The sequence below is a fragment of the Solea senegalensis genome, linkage group LG11 (assembly GCF_019176455.1).
Source record: "Solea senegalensis isolate Sse05_10M linkage group LG11, IFAPA_SoseM_1, whole genome shotgun sequence".
Lineage (NCBI taxonomy): Eukaryota > Metazoa > Chordata > Actinopteri > Pleuronectiformes > Soleidae > Solea > Solea senegalensis.
In genome coordinates, this window is record NC_058031.1 from 18,338,072 (window position 1) to 18,363,520 (window position 25,449).

Genomic DNA, 25,449 nt, shown 5'->3' on the forward strand with positions numbered 1-25,449 from the left:
TATCCGTTTCAGTGAATGATATTGTTAATGAATAATAATAGATAATGAATTGTTGAATAACAGCTAGTCTGTTTGTTCAAAGGAAGCTTTAAGTTCATAGCATCTACATCAACACTTCCTGTCCTGGATGAGATGGGTGCTTCAGAATAAAAGCACCAGAAGCTTTGATTCATCTAACTAATTTCAACGTCTTATAAATGTACATAAAGTAAAATGAGGGCAATTTAACTAAATGGAATGATCTGAGTCAGCCAATTAACTACTGTCATTGTTATCAATCTAAATGACAGATTATTCTCAAGCATACTTTAAGATGAAGGCAAGGGGTTTAGAGTGATGATGCTACTGAATGACTGACTACATGAAGTGTATAAATGATCTTTTTCTCCATGGTGTTATGGTAAAAATTTTAACAATAATTGCAATAGATCATTAAATTGTATTGCACTAGTTGTAGAACTGCAATACTTCATAAATCACAATACAAACCGAATCAGTGAAGAACTATTGTGATATTATTGAATCAGGGGATAAGCCAATAGTTCCAGCCATAGTTAACTAAAAGTAATGATTCCTCCTCCTCATTTAAAGGTGTTAAGAAATAAGACAATCATTTTTTCCAATATAGCTGCGACTCAGTAAGCCAGGTTACGTTTTTGCACACTAGCCTCTAGATCTTTTATGGGAAATCCTGGAGAGGTGAGAACCAGATGGGGATACTGAAAACACCAGAGTGCCGACTCCCATCATTCATCATCATCAAGGTTCCTGAGAAATTGAAAACAGGCCCCTGAGAAACACAAGTCCAGACACTCACAGATGAAAAGGAGGCAAGCGTCCAATTAGATGGCTGGAAAACAGATTTCTCTATACCATGCCAAAGACATCGAAAAAAAAAAAAAAAGATGAGAAAAGGGATGGAAAAAAATGACAGAACATATCAAAGGCTTATGGGACATGAGGATATAACGTGTGATATAATTTCTTTGTGAATTTTTAGATTAAATATTGACTCAGTCTTTTAATGTTTGTCTTTAGTCATAACCTCTAATATAATCACTGTTAATCCCAGCGGTACCTAATCTCTGAATGAAATCTACATTAACTTTTAATTAAGATCAGATTTAATTATCTATAACTAATTATCTATTGATTAATAATGGCACTGAATTGTGGTGATCTTTAACTTTACAAGAGATTATTTGTTTCTCTTGATTTGGAATATTGTTAGTGTAAAGTCACTAGTTATTTGCTTATTCCATTCAGTCATATTCTGCGAAGAAGAAAGACCGAGGTCAACTGCTCACAATTTATAAAGGCTGTGGTTGTTTCTCTCCTACCTGATAAGAGACTCCAGGATTAGAGGTGAAGGGCCTTTCTGAAACTCCAGCTCTTTGTAATGCAGAGCCTTGGCGTAGGCACGACACTTGGCAGCTCTCTCACCAAGCAGCACAATACCATTATCATCTCGGAGAGGCAGAGGGCCCTGGAAAAGTAAACAAACTGTTTAAACATGTTTACTTCCCAAAATGAACAAAAAAAACTGTCTGTGATCTCTACTGTCCTCTATTGGCAATTAATTTGCTCAATCAACAGAACTTTCTTTGCTAATGTGTCTCTGACAGAAGTTACGGTATACTGGAATAAGTAATTATAATTCTGATTATTATTATTCTGATTATTATTATTATTATTATTATTATTATTATTATTATTATTATTATTATTAATAATAATAATAATAATAATAATAATCCATCATCATATCTGGGTGCAAAAACAAACCTGAAAGCCCACAGAAACCACTGACACTTGGTGCGTTGCTACTGCAGTTTCACAGCAGGGGTTCCCTGATGAAACCTGTTATTATGACCTAACCATAACGGTCTTTACCCTCAACCTAAGGGTATCTGCTCTAATTAGTTCAGCATGTGTGGTCAAACAACAGGCAAACAGAAAGGTGTTCTATGTTTAACTTTACGAGTCTCCCAACACCTGTCGAACTAAGTATTTATGTGGTTCTCTGCATTTTCTTCTTTAATTTAAAATTATCTTTTACTTGAAGTAACTGGTAAGTGATGTAATGAGTTGATGTTGTGGAAGCTTTAAATCATGCCTCAGTGCAGATACAGCAGTATATGTAGATGTGGGATTGGTGTTACCAGAAATAAGAGGAGAAATCAGGAAACTTGGGTGGTTTGTGTCGTCTGTGCATTGATACATTAACAGAACGACTTTACACTTGTTTACACTTGCGGTCACAGACTCCATTTGGCATCTGTTAACTTTCTGGCAGATGCTTGATGCCAAAACATTAAGTGTTTTCATGCATGATTTAGTGTTAAGATGTGTTTATGACACTGGAAGATGAGACATGAAATTGAGTGGGCCTCAGCAACATCAAAGCAGATGACAACTGAATGCTGCTGCTACGCCAGCAGAAGACACATTGAAGTACAACTAATTTTTAAATGGTAGCCATCATCATGTATTGTAGTTTATGTCATGAACATCCCATGAGTATGTATTTTCTTTTCTTGAAAGAGGCAGGGCAGTTTATCAAAAACCAAACACTGATAGGATAAATCATTGATGGTATGAATAACATTGGCACCTTGTATATTTATGATAGGTGGGCCAACTCACCACATCTTTAAATGCTCTAGCAGCTAATATTAAAAACTCGAACTTAAAATGACCCGAACTTTGAAAATGTAACTTGAGAGCTTAAATAAAATATGATGTGTATATAAAGTCTGTGTGCCGCAGGTGCTGCAGGTCAGTGCTCACCTTGTCACTGTGTTCCATAAACTCTGCCAGGTTGAGCAGAGTCTGAGTGACCTCTGCAATGTCCTGGGAGGTCAGAGCTAATTCAATGCTGCGGATGAGCTCGTCCTGTTGATCCTCACTCAGCTCAGACCAACAAGACAGGAAGGCAGCATTGAAGAGGTCCCTGTGGGCCACAGAGAAATCAATAAAACAAAGACAAACAAACTGAGACACAACAGTAAAATTTGATTTTCAGTAGGGTTTAAACCAATTCGAGATTAGTCAGCAATGATTATAATCAACTAAAATGTATTTATTGTATGTCTTGAATTTTTCAATAACAGTCTGCTTTATATTTATAGTTACACACAGTCACATCTGGAAACTAGTAGATAATCCAACCAATCAAACAGCTTCATATTAAGCAGTTCACTGTTCACTGTTTCAATGTAGTTGCCCAAACCCCCCCAGAGCTTCAAACTCTGTTATGTCTCCGCATTAACGGGGGAAACTTCATCCAATCAGCCAATACAATAAAACATGCAACTGGTTTTAATGTTAGTCAAGTTGTGAAGCTGTGGAAAATAAAGTCAGTCAGTCAGTCATCATCTAACCCCTTTATCCTCCACCAGAGGGTCGCGGGGGGTGCTGTGCCAATCTCAGCTACATCGGGCGATAGGCGGGGTACACCCTGGACAGTTCGCCAGTCCATCGCAGGGCCACACACAACTAGAGACAAACAACCATTCACTCTCACACTCACTCCTATGGTCAATTTAGAGTGTCCAATTCACCTAATCCCCACATTGCATGTTTTTGGACTGTGGGAGGAAGCCGGAGTACCCGGAGAGAAGCCACGCACACACGGGGAGAACATGCAAACTCCATGCAGAAAGGCCCTTGTTCCAACCGGGGCTCGAACCCGGGTCTTCTCGCTGCAAGGCGAGAGTGCTAACCACTACACCACCGTGTGGCCGTGGAAAATTAAAGTGAACATTTTTAATAAAAAAAAAATCAAAATCAACTCCTTCAAAAACCAGTTTGTCTGAATATTTTAGTGGATGTGGAGCAAAGTAGAGGAAGTGAGTCCCAATAGTCAGAGTTGGTGTACCTGGCCAGAGGTATGTAGGTTTGAGCCAGTGACCAACACGATCGCAGTGCAGGCGAGGAGGACTCCTTGAGTAAGACGACACTCAAGCGTCTCAGCCACTCCAACCAGTCATCTTTGGACACCTTCCTGGCAGCACCCCAAGCCTGCAAATCGAAAGAAATCATTAAATTTAAAAGTCACTCCAAAGAATGCAACAGCATTCTCGATTAGGCCATTTGATGATCATGGTGGAGATTGCAAAGCATACTTTTTACAATTTGGGATAGCACTGAATATCTGCTATTTAATCATTTAGATCAACTGAAAGACAGACCAAAATACAATATGCAACCATGGTGTTTTCTTATTGCTCGCTTTCTGGCACATGTGTGACATCACAATTCATGCACAGGTGACACGGGTGAAAACGAAACACTACATGTCAGACCAACAACTGGTAATGGGAAAGGTGTTAATTGCCTTTTTAGAGTGTTCACAAATCCTGTGTTTACCTACAAAATGTTGTGTGGAAAAAGGGCTCCAGTTTGCCATGTAGGGAAAAATCCACCTTCATTGTTTTTCCTGTGTTTCATCAGCAGTTTAGTTTGTTGATAGTCAGTCATCAACACTGATAAACTATGGACTTGTAAACAGTACTATTTACAGAATACAATGGCAATCAACAACCTGCAGTCAAAAAAACAAAACAAAAAAACTTGACCTTTTGAAGTGCCGTAGTGCTGACATGAAGCTTCTTCATAGGCCCCGCCTCCACTGGCCCACTGACGAGAGTGTCGCCTTGGTTACCACGAAGCTGGCGATGTTGGAAGATTAGAGGGTCCTCTTCCTCTTCTGCCAGTGTATAGCCCTGTTTTGACCACAAACAAACACACAGACCACACACAAACGGCCCACACACAGACTGATAAGTCATGCTTCAATACATGTTTTGTGAATGTAGACAAGCATTTCCCTCCTGAGGCACAATTGTTGATAAACAAGCATAGTAATGATTTGATAATGCTGCACTATACATAAAAAGAGTTTACCATGTGCATATGCTATGTCCAGAAAGTACTGTATTATTATATGTAGGGGACTTACCTTAACAATGCGACATATGAGTATGTCATATCGCTGGTGGTTTATTCTGTGTTTCAGCATCACTTTGTTTACCATGGGAATGAAGATCTGGTACTAAAAGGAAAAGGAAGGAGAGGAAATAAAAGGGTGTGTGTTTAATTTTATTTAGTCTTACGACATCTTTTCTCTTATTCTGAGCCAAATAACTTGTTATCGTGCTATCCAACCATCATGAGTCTGAGATTAAAAGCTAGCCTTGTTCATTTGTTACCAGAAATGACATGTACTGGGTTGGTGGTTCTGAGGTTAGGACTGAATGGAGTAGGATGGTTTTGGAATAAGGGAGGGGAAGGCTGAGGGAGGAAGGGTTAAGTGTGACCTCATCCACTCTCATAAACACTACCCCCCGCCACCAAAAGACCAATGACATCAGCAGTCTGGCAGGAAGTAATAAAAAACTGGGGCCAGCAATCGGGAGGCTGGAAGTAGTCTACTGGATAATAGCAACATCTAAAGGGAGCCCAGGGGACAGCTACAGTTACCTTCTTGCCCAACTGGAACACTAGTGAGGACAGGGTGTCCATTGAGGTGGAGCGTAGCTCCGGCGTGCTGTCAAGTGTCCGCACAATTGGGTGGATAATGCGTGAAGCGTAGTCTGTGAAGTCCAAGGACTCTGTCAGCCGGTCAAGTGTCTCCAAGGAAACTCTGAGCCACAGAGATGAAAAACAGAAAATGCTTAGAGCTTCACTTAAACTTTTAAAGCAGAGACAAAAAAATATGGTGCGCTCTGAAGGACTACTAAAATCACCATTAAGAAATATGACATATTGAAGTATTTCAAAATGGTGATTTAATACAACTTGATTTTTTTATAACAAAGACAGTATTTTTGCAATCATGTAGTCACACTGTATAATGACTGAAATTGAAATATTAACTGCTACTCCAAGTACAACTACAGCAGTACTGACTTGCGGGCCTGCAAAGGAACATCAGGGGCATCAAATAGCTTGACAATGGGAGGCAGCAGCAAGTGGAGGTAGTCATCCAAGTTGGCACCAAAAAGTTGGATAGCGTTCAGCAGCTGCAAAAGAAAGCACACAGTGCTCAATCTTACTTCTCTCAACAATTAATATTAGCGGTTCATTTAAATGAGTTTGTTGCTGAGGCTAAATGGTTTAATTCAGGACTTTGAAAGGCAAAGCCAGGTTGTATTGTCTTGTAGAAATGTACTGGCAGTTTGTACATGCCAGCCCTCTAGGAAAGTTCTGAAGTACACAGAACTTTCCTAGAGTAAGTAAATGTGCAGATCGTTTATTATGGCGTCGGCCATACTTAAAAAAAAAAGCTGATTGTTGTAAAAAAAATTTTTAAAAAAGGTGTAATGCAAAGCAACTACGGAAAAAAGACAGAGAGGATCGGTCACTTCAACAGAACGTGAACCTGTCATTTGACTGAGAGAGAAACCCCTAGCACCAAAATTGGCATTTAAGTGGTGTTTAAGTGTGACACAAATTCCTGTGCCATCAAGTCTGATGTTGGCACAGGCTTTTCGAAACAATCAAGTGACCACAATCTATAACATTTTTGAATTCATGGACATATCAGCAGGGAGTAATGGGTGTTTTGAGTGTTGTCCACAACATGTCATCATTAGCGTTGTGGTTGTTTTTTGAAAAGCTCTCAGTAGTTTGGCCTAATGGTCATTCTGTCATGTGTGCACAATGTGTGAACAGTGTTTGTAGATAGATGGTGGTCCAAAAGGATTACGTCTGTTGCAGCCAACAAACACATCCCAGGCCTCATCACACACTACAGTATATCCGCTTCTACACTTTCCCCAGTACCTCCAACCACATGTCGAAATTGCACACGGCGAGACAGCAGGAAGCCGAGGTGGAGGTGTACAAGTGTACATATGTGCTGTGGGGTAGTGGAGGCTGGAGGGAACAGCCCCATAAATGATGGAGGTATGTTTTTCTTTTCTTCTAGTTTGGACTAGAAGGTAACCCGATTCTCAACTCTCCCTTTCCATGACCCCCATCCTGCACCTCAGATTAGACTGCAGACCCAGTTATAGACTATCCAGACAGTGGGCCTCTGGGTTATCTAATACTGCAGATTCTGAGTCAAAATTGCTCCAAAGGAGAGAGTCATAGATGACAGTGCTCCTTATAATAGTTTTTGTGGTCTTTACTCAAAGCATGATTTAGGATTTGAAGGAAAAGCCTGACAACTATTGGCAGTAGCGGCTGAAACAGGAGAGTGTGTTACATACATGTCTATAGTGTCTTTGAACTGCTGTATTACGACCTGAAGGGTCTGGATGAATATTGATGAAAACCATGAGCAGAAAATAGTGCCACAATAAGTCAAATGTGGACTATGCTCCTGAGCTCACTCCCATTGGTAGTGCTGGTAAAATGAAATTATCTACTCAAATAAATGGCATGTGAGAGATGACATTTTCAGTCTAATTACTGCACTTTTTCCACCAGATTTATGACACAAAATGAGCCGAGTGATCAACTCTACTCTAAGAAAATAAAAAATAATCTTGAACAAGACACACCATTAGGAATCATGCTGTTACATGCATTTAACTGTATGTGTGTCGTAGTATGTCTCATTTAAACGTATTTGGAAAATAACATCACATGCACATGTTAAAAATGAGTGTTCTTTCTTTAGTGTAATTCTTAATAAGGTTTTAGCAGTTGGGTTATTTAGGTCACGTTGGACTTAAATTTGTCTTGCATACTTGACACTGTCTGGTGTGGTTGCATAACAACACAAATGTGCCACTTTTACAGTGTTTTATCAATCACTTTACTGTCAGTAACCCATGCCATTTAATTTATTCTTTTGAAATGTTGAGTCAACTAGAAAAAATCTAGAGAAAAGCTGTCTGCTTTACCAATCGACGTCTCCTGATAAATATCAAGCTGATGAATAGTGGGCAGTTACAGAAAGAGGGGATTTAAAAAACACAACACTATTTTTAACGCTGTTACAGAAGTGATTCCTAGAGACAAGATATAACCATAGCTGTTATAATATTAGACTATTTATTTTAACTTCACTGTATTTTAACACCAAGATGATCAGTGGAAACCCTGAGGAAAATAACCATGTCTTCACATATCCCTACCCTTATTTCTAAAAGAGGGAGTTAGGCTATGTCCAAATTGGTACAAGTTTCCATTTTAAAAGCTTTTCAAATTAAAACAATTTCCATCCACATGATCATTTTAACTTTGTATCAGATTGGCCCAACAGCATGGTAAAACTGTAACTGACAGAAAGAATTACCAACGCTTGTAATTCATTATCCATATTGCATTCCCACTGGTGGCTGAGGCTGATGCCATTTGTTTTTTTGTCTGCAAAGGGTCACATGATAGGAGTGTGACAAGCAAGCAAATGTGATGTCTGAGTCATCGTTTCCAGCAGCATCGTTAAAGGTCTCAGTTTTCAAGGTTTGAAAATTCAGGAATAGTGCGGAAAATGTGTCAGTGTGGTAGCCTTGGGAGTGGCCTTGGGCCACCATGTGTCTTTCTCAACGCGACATTAAACATATTTAAGCAAAGTATTAATTAGACAGAGAGAGTTGGAAATATGGGTTGATTTACAGCCACCATTTATATCATGCAAAAGACAACACTAAGAAAGTGAGAGTGACAAATGGAAAACATTGCTTTTCCCAAAGGCAAGGAACATAATATAATATCCAGCAAATGTGTTATTAAAAGTAAACACAGTGGGAGCTCAATGGTGATGCTAAAGCCTATGCCATTTGTTCTGTTTTTGCAAGTACATTGAATCTTACTCTTTATTTTTTTATAGCTGCTCTGCTGTGTGAGCAGCTCTCATGACAGCATAAACTATTTCACCATTGGAAAAAATTTCATTCTAAATTTATTTCAGAAACATCTTTGTTGAATTTCCATTATTTAAATTCTCCGTATTTGTATAATTTTAGTTTCCTTTTTCAGATGCAGTTTAGTCTACAGATTTTCTCAATGAAATAATTCAATTTCAACATTTGTAGTAAGTGTAAATATGTTGCTTATAATCTAGATCTAGTGTGTTTGAGCTTGTTGTGTGCTGTGTTACTGAAGTCATCTTATCCTCTCATCCATTTCGTATATAAATCCAGTGAGATTCAAATAATGTGCATACAATGGGCAAACGGTTATATTAACCGTGTTGAAAACACAAGCTCAGCAAACTAAAGCACTTTCTTTCTTTTTCTGGGTTAGTCTTCATTTCTTGAAAAATTAAACAATGCATCACATCTGTATACAATGTTATAACATAGGCTACTGTATCTGGTCTGTAGACATGGTTGTTTGTACATTAGAAGTCCTGCTTCAGACAAATGTACATGTTACTATGACATATTTTACCGCAGTTGTAACAAACAATACTGTTTACCAACTGTAGGGGACCCCGAGCAGTTTAAGGCTCAACCAGTTAGTATTATAGTGATATAGATTTGAGATGCAATAATGTACATGTAAAGATGAAAATGTTACCTCTTTCAAGTCTGAAACTAAGAGCCTCCTGACTTTGTACGAGACTAAAAGATAAGACGTTTAAGGCCTTATAAACACTATCATTTAACTGCACTATCTTTCACTCACCTTGATGGTAACACTGCGTCCAGTGCTGTTGTCATGCATGAAGACACGCAACATGTGAGGGATAAGCTGTGGAAGATAGAGCTTGAACTCTCCACCCAGTGCTACCACAATCTGCTCAATCAGGAGGATGATGGTGTTCTGCATGGGGTTGTTTGGTGTCCAGTACTCCTGTAGCACAGAAAATTAAAACGTTGCTATTAATTCATCACACGAAGTATTGATCTTCCGATATTCATCAACAAAAAAATCATCTCTGTTGCTGTTGTAAAGCCAAGAAAGCCGTAGGAATTTGCAGCAAATGTACGATGCAGGTGTTGAGATCATGAATTTCTGATCATTATCCCACGGACCAGACACTGGTTTTCAGTTTTCTAAGCTTTGATTTCACTTCTAGATAAATGGTTTACCACTTTATTTGTCAATGTAGAGAATTACCCAGATCGTTCTAAAAGAAAGTGCATCAACTGAAAATTACACAAAACTAATACCTCCAAAGTAAATACACAGACATGCCTGATTAAATGGAGAAAAGAGTACATTAACCCAAGAGCAATTTTTGCTTTTGAACTTTTATAAAATTAAGAGGCTACCTCCAAAGTACTACCTCATCCACCTTGCGTGATATAGAGCTTAAGTTCAGTGCTGGTCTGACAAACTAAGTCAAAATGTGTTTCCATTACCGAGGTGAGTGTGAGAGAGAAAGATTTTCCTCTTCTTTTCCTGTTAATTCTGCCACAGACGCAGCGTCTAAATAATCGATACCAAGGAATGGGTTCAATTTCCTGTCAACCCTGTCTGACATCGCTTCTCTGTGTGGCTCCTAACTGTTTTGGAAAATGTAGACATGGCCACTGTTTGGATTGGAGATAACAATTGGATTTAAGGTGGAGGACTGGAAGTCATGAAATACGTCAATCAGTCAATGGGCCTCAGCTGTGAGATCTGGTAGAGGTGTTTTGTCGGTGACCAGAGGTTTGAACCAGCCCCCAACTTCCTGCTTTCTCTCCCCGTGGCAGCTGACACGAGTGCAAGTGAGTGTACATCCTGAATGGCTATTCCAGCCCCCTCATCTGGATGCAGGAGCTGATCTGGAGCAAAAATGAATAGACTCTTTGTTTCACTCGCCATTTATTAACTCAGACAGACTTGAGGTGAATTAGTCCAGTTCTCTCAGTTTCTCCTGGAAGACTTACCACCACTGCAACAGAGCCAATAACAGTGTTGCCTTCAGATTTAAGGGGACAATCATGAGATTTTTGTGCCTTATTATATGATTACGTGGTACAAAGATGTGTTAAAAGTGTAATTCTTAGTAAGCACCACTAAAAATAACTAAAGAATACTATCCAAATATAAAGTCCTGCCGTCTCTTTAATCTTGACAGTCAAGTAGCACACCACACATGACATGTGTTGCTGTGTGGCATGGAGTCAGGCCTTCATCCAGGGGCACTGAACAAATTAAGCCTAATGAGAGAAGTGGAGAGCACAACTGAAGAGTTTGCAGCTGTTTGCCAGTGACTCACAAGAGCCAGGACAATTAGTGTTTGGGGATTTGGAGGAGGGAGGAAGGAAGGTTTGTTTATTGTTTTTTGTTCTTCCTGACAGTTACTCACTCTGATGAGGGTGAAGATGTCATCCATGTAGGGGCGTATGTGGATCTTTACAAAGCACACCACCATTCCCATCTGTTGGAAAAGGAACTGCAGGACAACACACGCAGGAGAGACAAAGACAGAGAGAGCGAGAAAGTAAACATATGACAAATCAACCAGACAGCCTGCTCCCTCTTATTCTGGAGTGCCGCTTACCTCTCTAATACTGGCATCACAGACTCGGATGACATTGAGGAAAGTGGGCATGACCTGGGGCAGGAACTGGACACACTTGAGGCCAAGAGACTTAAATATGAAGGTGACAGCCTGGACAACCATAGTATGGTGGTTGGAGAGTGACGGGTCTCTCAGGATGCGCATTAGAGTGACAACTGCCACAGCTGGATAAAACTCATCCAGGGGCAGGTTGCCCATGTTCACGAGCATCTCGCTGGTGCTGTAATCCGCTGGAAGGATATGCAAATAGAGCAGTTCAATTTTGGTTTTTGCTGATCATTCAACATTTGAAACAGCAGATAATTAATGGGTTCATTATATGGTGTACAATAAACCAATGAGAAAGCCAGTGGTTTCCAAAATACTTTCTCCTTTGCCCATTAGCTGAGAAAGGCCTCTTGTTACAAAGACTACTCATGTGCTCAATTAACGTATTAGCTTTCTTTCCTCCAAATTCTACATCTTCAAAGGTTATACAACTGTGCTGATCACAAGGCACTCCCAGACGCAATTGTACCATTTAAGTACTTCATAAAAGTGCAATCAACCACTAATTGATTGACCAACTCTGTTATTTTGTCATCATATACATCAGAGAAGTAGTGAAATACTTTAACAAGGGTCTGTTTTTTTAACTAATAAAAATGATGAGGGGGTTCCCTTCTCTTTACTATGCATTTCAGATGTAAAATAACCCTAAAACATACATTTAATTACTAAAACACAGTCTTCTTCTGGCCCTGTGTGACTGCTATGTTAGAATACACATGACCTTTTATTACTTTATTAATTTACCACATGAATGCAGCACTAGTACCAGTAAGCAGAATATGCTATAGTTGAACAGTAAAGAACGCCCACAGCTCAATTCCCAAGAATAAAAGTTGTCCATTTAAACTACGTCTGTTTTTCCACATATGTGATCATACCATCATGAGTATGGGAGCCTATTTTATAACAATAAATCGTATTCCAGCTATAACCTCATTTGCCCAGCCCTTGTGAATATGTAGGGACTGAAGGCTGTGCAGTCGTCATGACTCTCCAAAAACATTAGCCAGGCAATAATTCTGCAGTGTTCAAGCCTTACATTAACAGTGATTTATAGCATCCCAGACTAACCCCTCTTTATGTCCAAATCAGCACCTCCTCTCCACAATAAATACAGCTGAAAATGCTTCTGGTGCTGGCTATTAAGTCTGACAACTACAATGGACTGATAGGAGAGAAGAGTCTTATTGTTGCCTTGTTGCTGCAGGCTGCTTGTTAGTTCTGGCACAAACTTCCACTATAACATGGCAAACAAATTAAAGCAAGGATAGCCTTTTTCTTCATTTTTTTTTCATTACAGCACTTTTTTAACGCTCCGTCTCTGTATCAGGTTTTGTTTAAACCCCTCCACCAAACAACAGGTCAAACACTTGTGTTTTTGTGATCTAGGTGCCAAGTCTGACTTCAGACCATCAGCATTGTGTGGAATAAATTCTGCCACCTCAGACCATTCTAAGAAATTGTTGCGTTGATACTGTGAAGACCCTGATGATCTGTCAACCAAGTACATTTTCAAACTCAGCCAATATTAACCACTACTTCGAGGATCCACCCTGACGCAGGTCAAGAGAGAACATTTTTGTCCAGAATTGTCAAAATGAAAGCATAGCTCTCGTCATAAAACCTGTGGAGAGTTTTGGTGCCTGATATGTTCAGACATTTCATTGATTTACAACTTTAGTAAGCGTTTCTGGGTCGTATTTTATCTTCACACGAGAATCTGAAGCAAAAGCTAACGCAACCCCTTCATTTTCTTTTAAATGGTGCCATTTTGTTCTGGGTGCCTGATAAATCTCAATTTTGACCTGAAGCTTAAGATATTTTTGTGATTGCAGCCATCTGTAAAACACTACTTCAGAAATCACTTCATGAACTCTAGAAACCTATGGAGCCACAAGGGTTTTGGCAGTCATGCTCAGATTTATAAACCATATATTATTTCTTCTTACTTAAAATGAACCAAGCAACATTGGTTGTCTTTTTGTCAATGTCTGCAGTGCACATTTCATTGTTAAATAAGCAGTTTTACTAATGTTTTCTATGAGGGGTCAGTCTGTCCATATTTTTCTTTGCAGGGCTGATTTTTACAAGTCATCTGGGATTACAGATGTCTGGTATCCAGTGTTTCACTGGACTTTTGCAGGAGTACAGTTTCAGCTGCTCCAGTTTTCTCCCTTCAGACTGGACAGTAGACATAACAGATTAAAAAGAAGGATAGAGGTGAGTGAGGGTAGCCTTTTCTCTTTAATTGTTTTTATTCCAGTCTTCACCGTCTATCTGGATTAATGACAATGATAGATGGCAACACATCTGTTAACGTTAAAGCCCACAAACCGGCAGCAACTGAGGAAGCAGTACTGTAGTAACTCGGGCTTCAGATAGGGAGGGGGGGGAAGTACTAAGAAGGGAAACACATCATTTCCTCAGTTTTATGACCCTAATATTCTGTTGTGACGTGATTGGTTTTGTTTGAAGTCAGGTGAGAAGATGGGCTTAGCCAGTGACCTCCCACATAACGAAATACGTGCTGCCAGAGATGCTCGCACTCCAGACATACAGACTCTGACAAATCTGCCAACAGATATACAGCCTCCAGTTCTGGTCACAGTCCATTTACTTGGAGAACAAACTGGTAAAGCTATTACCGTACTGTCCAAGGTCACACACTGAGACATATGACTGGAACTGACGAGTAGAGAGCTGCATTTCCCCATACACAATTCACATGAAGACAGATATTTGAGCATTTTCATTGTCATTAATATGAATTTTCAACAACCCCAAAGAATGATGGCAGATGACAAGCTGCTCAAAAGTTTCCATCCATGATAAGATATTAAAAAAAACTCAGTCAACATTCAGTCAACGGAGGATGAATCCAAATTTGTATGATGTGTTTTCCCACAACTAGTCAGTACCACAGTACAAAGTGTGAGTTAAAAGTCAGTATAAAAAGAGCTAACTCATCAGTAAGTTGTTCCTTTCAATGTAACCTCTCTCGCTACCCTTGCTCACAGTAAGGGCCAAGTACAAACATCCAAATGTCTTTTTATCCGTTGGTATCCAAGAGTTATTCTAATGGAAGTCAGCACAGCAGAAAGACTGATGGGGAAAGAATATGACACAAATATAAAACCTAGTAAGTAATGACAGTATTTGGAGTTGAGTTTATCTTTCCATACAGACACTGTAGAGGTAAAAGTCTCAGTGGTTCTGTTCTGTCAGATCCATTTCATTCTTTCCTCTGATTGATTATGACAACAAATGTAATGACACAACAGACTTTGACAGAATGAGGAAAATGAATGACTCAGCTGAGCCAATAATAATTTACGATAGGTTGTCAATATTCCCACAAAAAAGGAAATGACTCAAAAAAATTCAAAACATTTACAAGCAATATATATAACTGAGGATTTGAGTCTGTCTAAAGTCAGTCAAGTTAAATTAAATATCTCCACTTTGAAAGATGTGAGGGGGCTCTATTTCTCCTCAACTGACAGAGCTTCATTCTGGGGATTAAGCTGGATGTAGATCAGACACAAGACAGAAATTAAATCCTAAAGAATGAAGGATCCCACAAATGACTAACCCAAGGTTTAAGTTGCTGTTGACTTTCCAATAGCGGTGTCAGGACCTCTGAAAAACCCATTAATAATGAGCTATAGATTTATGAAATGAATAACCACCTAACAGTAAATGATAATCAAAAGTGTTTTTGACCAGGCAGGATTTCATTGGTTTACATTAACCAGCTACATCAAGTCCAATAATTGATGTATTGAGTTTCTGTGTAGAGTAATTATGTTCTGATCAAAGAAAAACTGTAGATCTCAAATTGTTTTACCCGCAACACTTTCCACGGCGTACATTTGCAACAAACCGAGGGGATTCTGTGAACGTATTCATGTTTCGACAAGCAACATGGGAAGATCACAGCCATACAAATGGATTCATATCCATATTTTACCACTAAAATGACATCGTGTAAAGAATATCATCATCTGTGAACTTTCCATGACACATCGGCTGCAAGTCTTTCATAAGCATGAAAAAGAAAAGGCATTCAACACACCAACTTTCTGAAATACATTTACATAAATCTTCGAACATTAAAACTTTCCCCTGATACGTTTTTGGCGTTTAAAACATTACTATCAAAAGTTACCGGACAGTCCATCTTTAAAAAGCGCTCTATTGTCAATGCTTCCTACTGCCAGATTTGTCCACTTCCTGTCTGGAGTGTTGCTATTAAATTTTAGAGACACCCTGTATTTGTTTCTAGTTTAGAAGTGGTTTGGAGACTGTCATGGTTGTAGACAGAAGTCCATTCTTTAGTGGAAACATCGCAAGTAAATGCAAAAATGATAACTGGAATTATTCAAAACACTGATACCTCTGCCTTGTGGTTTGCTTTCCACTTAAAATCTGGCTGCCTGAAGACTCATCAGAAATTCCACCGTGGTGAGTGTAAGTAGTCCAAGGACACAATAATACTAAGTCCTCTATTAACAAATCTTTTCACCAGTGCTCACAAAGACACACAAATAGTAAATTTGCAGCCCCAAGATCCTTACTGTGAGACTTTCCAGCTGTTGCACTGAGAACATAATAATGCAGCAACTTTGAATAATACAAATTGAGTGTTAAATTAATGCAAAGTCTGACTCCTGGTGAGAAATCACTGTTCAAAAACTAATTAGTGATGGTGATCACCCGCCTACCTGAGTCTTGACTGGACTTGGACTCAGAGAGACTGACAGCAGAGGCATCACGCGACTGGTCAATCATCCCAATGTTAACCTTGTGCTTGTATGGGTCCAGCGCTCCAAGGAGACCCAGAACACGGATAGCCTGTTGGAGATGCAACAAACGTACACTTACGTACAGTTCCTAATCTCTGCAGGAGATATCCATATATCCATATGCATGGACATGTTTTTTTATTCACTTTCTGTACATCACAGCTGAAGATAAAACTTTCCCATAACAACATGGAATATGTGCATGGGCTCATATTCTATGTCTTGATTTCCTTATATTTAACTCGTCAAACCTTATACATGAATCTTTGTTTGGTGAGTATATGTTGATCAGTGGTGGTTGATGATCTTATTTATACATAAATTATTACATAAACTAAAACAAGGAAACGCGATAACTATGTAAAACTATGAAATGCGATTATAGTGTTTTTATTTACAGCGTAATGAAAATGGTCTATATCGCCAACCAAATTACACACAATGGCCAGCTATCTGCAACGCTGTCAATAAGAAACTGGTTCCACCTTTCAGACAGTTCCTCCAATCATCATGTCGAATTAAAATGTAAATACAACAGAGTACATATTTGACGACATTTTAGAGGTAGCTGAGCTTCCCTTGCTGTCTTAGAGCAATCACCACTGATGTTGATAGGAAGGGTTCGTGGCCTCATACTGAGTCACTATGGCTGACGGTGTTGGTTTCACCCTTCTTCAAAGACTCTGTGGGGAAAGTGAAGGCAGAGGCGCAGATGCAAACCTCTCTCCTGATGCCCTGGTTTTGTTCCGTCTTAAGGAAGTTAAGCAGCACCTCCAGAAGAGAAGGGTACTTGCGGTACGGCTCCACAACATAGCCTGTACTAGCCACCTGCTGACCCAGTGTCCACAGCGCCACCTGGAGGAAAGCAAGAGGAAGGTTTCTATGAATAATGTGATTTGATGGAATAATGGCAAATAGTGTTTAACTTTTCTTCACAATATATGTTGTTCCCATTCAATAAGCAATACCATAAAAGTGATTTTATTTTGATTTTATCATACACTACTTAGAGTTCAGTCTCTTATAGTCCAGCCACAATCATACTGCAGTAGTATAAATGTGATACTTTTCCGTGACACAATCCTGTAAATGGGAAATACCAGAAACACAATGCTTTCTGACTTTCTGACTAAGATAATAGGTTTCCAGGAATAGAATTATGTCGCGTTTACTACAGTAAACGTGTCTTTGCTGTGTCCACTAAAATAAATGCCATTCAGAATCTGGAAAAGTGTTGAGGAGAAATAAGTTAAAGATATCAGAACCAGACGGCACAGACATTCATTTTCTTCACATACCTGTCGCTTGGCCAATGAGGAAGAATCTTGCAGCATGTCCATGATGATTGGAAAAAGTTCATCCATCCACTTCCTCATCTCCAGGCCACTCACCTGGCAGAAGAAGCACAGAGGAACCAATCAAACCTGGACATATCTCATTATGTCCAATTCTTTATAAATCATCTGTCAGTCGTTTAAAACCTTAAAAGTAATGAATTATTGCTTTAGACAATGACTTACGCTGAAATAACTAGAAATATTGTGTGATCAATCAGAAGTCCCCAATGTAGAATTTAAAATTTTTTTTTACCTGAGCCAACTCGCCAATGGTGGCAAGGACACTGATGACCACTCCAGGGTTGGGGTCTGGGTCTTTCAGTTTCAGGATGAGAGCCTGTCAGAGTAAAATTGTAAGAAATACTTCACCTGTTGAACCTAAGTGATACCTTTATGTTTCACATTGAGATAAACAGAAAATATATGGAAGTTCTTTGCATAAGCTCAAGGAAATTGGGTTGTAAGGAAATTCAGCTTTTATCAATTCAAGGAAAGTGCACTTAGTACAAATGCCCATCTGAAGAGACACCCTGGTTTAAATGAATACACCTTTACAATGAAGAACTAACAGAGTTGTACCTTGAGGATGGGCTCCATATATGGCCGTATGAGGCGGGGGGCATTGGAGACCAGATGACCAAGCATACGAGCACTCTGCTCCTTGTTCCTGCCGACACCACTGTGCTCCAACTCAGTCAAGATCTGCAACAACATTTCAAACCAAAGTTAAGCATAATACATGTGTTTCTCTCCATCTAGAATAAATCTTAATGAGGTTAATAATTCATACTGTACATGTTGGTGTGACAGTGGTTGGATCTGTGTCACAACTCTATTTTACACCATTTTTCCGCGGTCCTATATTTGAACTTAAATATGAGTAAACAGTACTCTTCAGCTGTAAATAACTGTGGCCTATTCTGCCCTCTTGTGGTTCGGAGGTAGCAACATAACAACTATTTCCCTCCAAGCATGTTAAAACACGATCCATGCAGGACATTCAAGAACATTAAATCATTCAAGAACTCATCATGTGCCACTTCCTACCTGGATGAGCATCTTGCGTAGGAAGGGCATGACAAAGGCAGGGTTCATGCTGCTGAGGCGTCCGATCGTGCAGATGGCCAGCTCTCTGATCTCAAACACTTCATCGTTCAGTGCGACAAACAGCGCCTGCAAATTTTCAGCCTGGGCGAGGTGAGTGTCAAAACGCTCATCAAGTGAAGCCAGCACACAGTATCGTATGTCTGGATCTGCCCAAAACAGAAACAAACAAAAAAAATACAACTCTCTTGTTGCCTCTTATTGCCATTATTATCATCATCATCATCATCATCATTTTAGCGATGAATGCAATTAGTATTATTCATTTCCACTTCTGACTACACTGATTTCTTACTTCCAACCACCATAACAAATTATTTTCAAATGATGGCCCTTCTGCTCCTTTCCTTTTCTGCTTTTTTCTTCTTTCATGCGTTACCTGGGTCAGTGATTCCGACAACTAGCAATTTGCTGAGTACATCTGCAACCACTTGCACGGCTGTCTGGCTGACAACATGGCCACTGATGAGGTGGATGGAGGGCGTGAGAAGGCGTGAGCAGGTCCGAGCCGCTTCCATGCGGATTTCCTTATGTTCGCTGTTCAGAAAGTGGTCAGCACAATGACGCACAAACTGGGTGAGAGAGTGACCTGGTGACGGAAACAATCGTTACAATGATGGGGAATCTGTGAGATTTGGCAACAAAATACAGTAATACAGACAATCACAGAGGATAGGTGTGTTTGTTGTATTTCTGTTGGTATGTGTGTATAACAGTAAGCAATGACTTACCTGCTTTTGAGTAATCAAGAGTGTTTAGTTAAAACCAATAATAAGAACAATTGGTAGCAAAAGTATTCTGATTCAGTGATATATTGTACAAAGCCTCATGGGTCCACACAGGACACAACCAACAATTAATGCAGCTATTTTTACAGGAGTAGACAGTAGACATTTAAGTCATTCCCATTGTTAATGTCCAATGTGATACCCGACTGTTTATGACTGCCATTTAAAAGAAAACACTTTCTATCTGTCATTCAACTTTTCAATACATTAAGTTCATCACTTGTTTGTGATTTTGTACTACCAAAAATTGAATACTGTAAATTTTAGATTACACCTCTGATTTGTTCGTGTGTTTTACTCTTTTCAATATATCTTCATGTGATTAATAAAAATAATAGAAAAAAGAACCAAGTCCTGCTTTACACCCAAGAAAATTCTAAAATTGAATTCAAAGTTCTTACCTTCAAATTCAAAGCTTCCAAGAGTGCGCAGAGCCAGTGTGATGCTGCCGACATCGCTTGCCTCTGGGATGTTTGTGAGGCTTGGTGAGGCCAGCTGGTGAGCCAGACCTTTGGGCATACCAGGATGACGCAGCGGCTTGTGCATCAACACTAAGGAAAGCATCTTTAACAGACCATCTTGAATGTCCTTCTTCAGCTGGGGGATTTGACGGCTCAGGTCATAAAGGACTGCCGTCAGTGCAGGACTAGATGAACCACAGATAAAACTTAGTCACCTAGTAATTGTTATAAAGTAAATCAATATGACAGAGTCTGGTTTTAAATCTTTATGCATAAACTAAGCCCCCAATGCACAACCCAGGCATTGATAAAACCATGACAGTTGAATTATTTAGCATAGTTAATACTCTTCTGTCCTACCTGAGGCCCACAGCCAGCATAGGCTCCAGCAGCTCCTTGATGTCTGGTTGGATGCTGGGACCCATGGCTCTGGAAAGCATGCTGATACAAGTGAAGACTGTGGCATCCACCTGCATGGTCTTCTGTCTCCTGCAACCAATGTAAAACAACACACTATAATGACAAGTATCTTTTGATTTCATGCACAGTATCCCACACTAAACTGATCAATCAACAGAGCAAATACTGCCTAAAATATCAAAGGTAAACTTGTTTTTATTTGTATCAAAGTCAACATTAAATTACCATTTGGTTTAAGAATTTAAACCAAATGGTAGAAGGATCTCATCCACCCTCATACTACTCAAAAATACAAAACTAATGAATAATAACAAAGCAGTGAACAATAAATTATGACATAACTTTTGCATCTATAAAATGTTTAGCATTTGTATATATATTACAGAGGTCAGCAACAGTCAAATTTGTATTGCCAAAGTTTCATAACATTAAAAGTAATGTCTTCTTTACATCTCAAACACGTAAAATATCTTTAACTTAGTGTTTTGTACCAATGTTTCATTTCAGAACGCTGTTCACCTCAGGCACACATGAGAATACTGTGTGGTAGTTGTCAAGTTGTCATAGGGAATCGTTTAAGACACAGTAAAGAATTATTAAAAACACACTGACAACTAAAAAGAAGAATCGAAAACTTTTTTTTTTTTACTGACTTGTGTGCAAAGTCTTTTGGTGGCAGAGCAGCCTTGATGATCTCAAGGATCTTTGAGAGGTATGGCTGAATTTCTGCCCTGACAGCAACTACCAACAGCCCCAGTGCCTGGAAAGCTGCTGTTCTCTCTTTCTCCTTCTTCAAACAGCCCAGCAGGTAGCCCATAGTGTCTGACAGGTACTGGTCTGGGTGGTGGATGAAAAAGAACGCAGTGCAAATTATTAAAGACAGATGTCGAGCTTTATATAGTCTACAACACATATATCAACTGACTAGAGGAAATTGCAAGCAATTTATTACATCAAAGCCCACTGATATCAACACAGAGGAGACCAAAGCGAACATGATGATTTCTTATGATGTCTTCTCTCTAAGCAGCAGGTATATTAATAGAAAGAAATGTGGAAAACAAAGCTGTATATTACAGTATTAAAGATGGATTCCACTGGAATTTGGATGACATTCAAACTGAATAAGTCCCACCTGTAAAGGTATGTGGCTGGAAAGCAGCCAAGCGTGGAAGGAGGTTGAGGATGGTCATCTGGATGAGAGGGTTTTTACTGGTCCTGTATTTCAGCACCCACCGACACACCTGGATAATGATCATAATAAAAGTTTGTAGACTAAGATTTATCTGATACTCAAAATATCACTGACACTGTGTTGTTCTTATTGTGACGCACAGTTCTTGAACTTTTAAGCCCATTGCAATGAAAGAAATCCTTGCAAAAAACATTTCTTCCTCAACAAACTTATTCTGATCATCTTTACTGTCAAAGTGAGTTAACCCCTGCACAGAATCTAACGTATATCTATATTTATCAATTGACAAATGTGTAAGAATTCCAATCTACCTGGTCAAATCGATCTTCCATCAGCTCCCGGCAGTATCTGCTCTCCACCAGAGAGTTCTTAGCAGGTACCGGTGTTGCTCCAAAACTAAGGAAACCCTGAGGTGTGCTGTAACCCAACAAGCCCAGAAGGGCATTTGACTGTTGTGGCTGCACCGACTGGAAACTAGTGAAGGGTGTGATGTGGCGGGGTTTGGCTCCAAATCCCATGAGCTCCTTGCAATACTTATCGTGAACCAGCTGCTGCTGCGTGATCTCCTCCATCTCCTCACGCATGCGCTGTCATAAAACCATAAGACCATAAGAGTTTTGCTATTGGATTTAAGAATGTTCCTGTGAGATCAGGACTCACCTCTCCTTCCATACTGCTGATGCGAACCAGCTCATTCAGAATCAGAAGAGCACCATGGACCCTGTCATCTCGATTCATACCTTTTTCTTTGGCTAAAGTCTCATCAAAGCCCTTTTCTGCTTCCTCAAAGGTTTGCTGGTACAAAAACGACAGTTACAAAGAGAAGATGTTTTCCCCCTGATAGATACAAAGTGCACTGAGAAGATTCTTTCTTTGGAAAAAAAGGGCTTTGTCCAGTATACAGTGAAATGTCTTACTTTGTACCACTGCGGTTTCTGCATTTCCTTGGTCTCCCTCTGCGTTGTGAGGATGAGACAGGCTCGTAGGGCAGACACAGCACCTTCTCTTATGGCTTGCTTGGGATCCCATACTGCATAAAAAATATTATCAAAGAAGGGCTGCACTTGCTGAAAGAAGAAGGTAGGTGCACTGACAGCCAGTTCCCTCAACACCAACACCTGGAATAGACAGAAACCGTTTAGTAGTAGACATCATTATAAGAGACTGGCAAGTTATCATCTAAAACAGGTTTATATATTTCAACACTAAGATTTAAAATCATCTGCAACCGGGAATCAAATTGGTGTTGACTGCTGTATTTTATCAGTAAGCAAGACATTCACAATTTTTCGTATTTGTTATAACTAGACTCCACCTTAAAATTCAGTTTTTGCCTCCTACAACTGTTTCTAACTCGATATAATATGTTTGACTGGTTGTGTGAGATTTATACAATTATTTCCACAAATGTCAACTGTAAACTTGTCATTTCCACATTTAGTTTCAACATACCAGGTAGTGTACTCTCAATGGGCCTTTTTATCACAAACATTTTGACAGGTCACAACAGGAAGTAACCAGTCTGCTCTTATCTCCAGCTCACATACACCAAGAAGAACAAGGGTTATTTCAGCAACAAATATTTGCCTGCAGGTCACTTACTGCAGCATGACGTCTGCCTTCATTCCTGTCTGCTCCCAACCACTCCAGGGCCCTTTTCACCTCAAACTCCACATATTCAGCAGTAAAGGTGTCCCCAGCCATCGACAGGTGACCCATGGCTTTAGAGGCCATTTCCATAACCACCGGGTCACTGGAGGGGAGCAGGTTGCGCAGGTAGTTGGCAAAACGGCTGATCCTGGTGGCATTGCCTCCCTCAACTCCAATCAGACTTACTGTAAAAAAATAAAGTCAGGGAGAAGCCAAAAGAGGAAGACTTATTGTTGAACACCTACACAATGTGTACTATTTTAACCTGTTTCATCTAATATACATGATTCAAATGATTCCAATCTAACATCCTTTATTTAATAAACTTTAAAACTAGCTATGCCCATGAGCGTGTCTTACCAATAGCTAGAATGCCTCCTTTTTTCTCATTGACATCAGAACTGGATACCAGTTCAAATATGTGGTGGTTTAACTCATCATAGAATGTAGTGGCCTCATCTTGGCTCAACTGTGAAGACAACAAAATCAAAATCAGAAAGAGGGGGGAAAAATACACAAACTAAAAAACAAGGTGTTCAAAAACTTTTTAAACACCTTGTTTTTCATGAAGGCAACCATATCTGCACATTACATTGTATTACATCCAAGCCATATAACCTGAAGCTCTTATAGAAACAACAGCCTTCCTCATCATGACTAAGGGTAGGTCAAAATATCAATTTGGAGATATATTATCATCCATCCTTGTGCAATACAATAATCGTTAATCAAACTTTTCACAGGCATTTTGTTTTCTTCAGTTAGAAATATATCATGATGTATCGCTAAATGATTGTCTTGCAATATACTGGTTATCACAGAATCATTGTATGGTGATCTTATTGGCATCGTGGACGATGTATTGCATATTGTATTGTGATATACCCAGTGATTCCCACACATAATCATGACAAATTGCTATTACATGCATGTTTATGTTTGCTGTTACCTCTCTGAGCTCTGTGGTCACATAGTGCTGCAGATCTTTGGCAGATTTTGCTCTGGTGTCTTCATTTCGACTTTTCAGCCCACTGACAAACTGCTGCAGCACAGTGGCTGTGCCTGACATGATCACCATTTGGACGGCCGTTTCTTCAAGGTGACAAATGAATAGGAGACAGTCATACTTTCAGAACAGCATTCTGAATAGCCGAGACAAAGGCAACACATACGCATCGGAGCACCATTTATAAACACCATGTTTTTAAGAGAGGACATGTACACAAAGTTAATGTTGTTGTACTTAGCTGGTGATATAGCTAGCTAAAGCGTCTAGTTAGCCAGCAGTAATAAAATTCCCTTTGTTGCAACTAATCGTCATGCAACAGAGAAACATTACATTTAACTGGAAACACATCGTTGCCTACAGTATATATTAGTGTAATCCCGACATGCCAAAGTGAGTTAGGTCAGATACAGCCAGGTTAACTCGAAGCCTCATGAACGCATCATGCTTGTTTTGTTTAGCTAACGTTAGCTAATGCTAATGTTAAGCTACTTACAAACCCATAGCAAAACAATGTAAGTCACTTTTTCTACCACTTACGTAGTGATCTTATATGTGCCACTTAATCGTTACTCGACTTTTGCAGAATATCTCTCATTGTAAGCCTACAAGTTTACTACAAGGTTAGTTTAGTTAGCTAGGATATCATTCAGCTCAGTTACTCCAGGGTTTTCCCTACCCAGGCAGAACAAGCCCCGCCCTTCGACTGTCTCTGATTGGTTTACCTTGGTGTTCTTCGCCGGTATTGACCAATCACCAATGTCCATTTCTAAAATTGAACCAATAAGAAGCGGAAAAAGGCGGGTCTTCCGTTGTCGTTCCACAATCAGAGTTGCTTGAATATGAACTGGCTATATTTTATTACATTTGTACACTTTTAGTATTTATAAAGTTTCTATTTATGCTGAGCATAAAGATGACATAAGCAACAATAATAGACCACTACCACTTTTTAGGACTATTATTGTTCTATTTTTATATTGAGATGTATATGTGGTGTGTGTAATAATTACATTTCATTTACATTTAGTCACTTTTGTCCAAGGCGACTTAGAAGTATATAACCAATAGATTAAGGTTACAGTGTGGATTATATATAGTACACTGATGCTTTCACAGAAATGAAGTTTAAAATGGAAAAGTAAAGTTATTTGAATTGAATGATGTTGACATGGCTAACTGAGACATTTAAATGCCTTTGAGCCACATTATA

General features: G+C 39.4%; 1 protein-coding gene across 2 annotated transcripts in view; it reads right to left on the bottom strand.

Annotated features, from left to right (window-relative positions):
• Window positions 1–24,925, bottom strand: part of mtor (mechanistic target of rapamycin kinase) — a 75,500-nt gene extending 50,575 nt beyond the window's left edge. For both annotated transcript variants that reach the window (XM_044037502.1, XM_044037501.1), the window contains exons 1-28: window positions 24,777–24,925; window positions 24,180–24,322; window positions 23,591–23,699; window positions 23,183–23,415; window positions 22,498–22,698; window positions 22,241–22,375; window positions 21,892–22,167; window positions 21,521–21,629; window positions 21,039–21,222; window positions 20,326–20,454; window positions 19,906–20,150; window positions 19,096–19,305; window positions 18,660–18,865; window positions 18,192–18,314; window positions 17,866–17,949; window positions 17,574–17,666; window positions 16,996–17,130; window positions 16,195–16,324; window positions 11,399–11,649; window positions 11,204–11,290; window positions 9,589–9,756; window positions 5,914–6,026; window positions 5,485–5,647; window positions 4,964–5,056; window positions 4,581–4,727; window positions 3,881–4,023; window positions 2,791–2,953; window positions 1,341–1,486 (exon numbers count right to left, since the gene is read on the bottom strand). In XM_044037502.1, coding sequence (XP_043893437.1) covers window positions 1,341–1,486; window positions 2,791–2,953; window positions 3,881–4,023; window positions 4,581–4,727; window positions 4,964–5,056; window positions 5,485–5,647; window positions 5,914–6,026; window positions 9,589–9,756; window positions 11,204–11,290; window positions 11,399–11,649; window positions 16,195–16,324; window positions 16,996–17,130; window positions 17,574–17,666; window positions 17,866–17,949; window positions 18,192–18,314; window positions 18,660–18,865; window positions 19,096–19,305; window positions 19,906–20,150; window positions 20,326–20,454; window positions 21,039–21,222; window positions 21,521–21,629; window positions 21,892–22,167; window positions 22,241–22,375; window positions 22,498–22,698; window positions 23,183–23,415; window positions 23,591–23,699; window positions 24,180–24,308 — 4,205 coding nt within the window. In that variant the 5' untranslated portion in view covers window positions 24,309–24,322; window positions 24,777–24,925. The remainder of the gene's footprint in view (window positions 1–1,340; window positions 1,487–2,790; window positions 2,954–3,880; window positions 4,024–4,580; window positions 4,728–4,963; window positions 5,057–5,484; window positions 5,648–5,913; window positions 6,027–9,588; window positions 9,757–11,203; window positions 11,291–11,398; window positions 11,650–16,194; window positions 16,325–16,995; window positions 17,131–17,573; window positions 17,667–17,865; window positions 17,950–18,191; window positions 18,315–18,659; window positions 18,866–19,095; window positions 19,306–19,905; window positions 20,151–20,325; window positions 20,455–21,038; window positions 21,223–21,520; window positions 21,630–21,891; window positions 22,168–22,240; window positions 22,376–22,497; window positions 22,699–23,182; window positions 23,416–23,590; window positions 23,700–24,179; window positions 24,323–24,776) is intronic.
• Window positions 24,926–25,449: the final 524 nt, after the last annotated feature.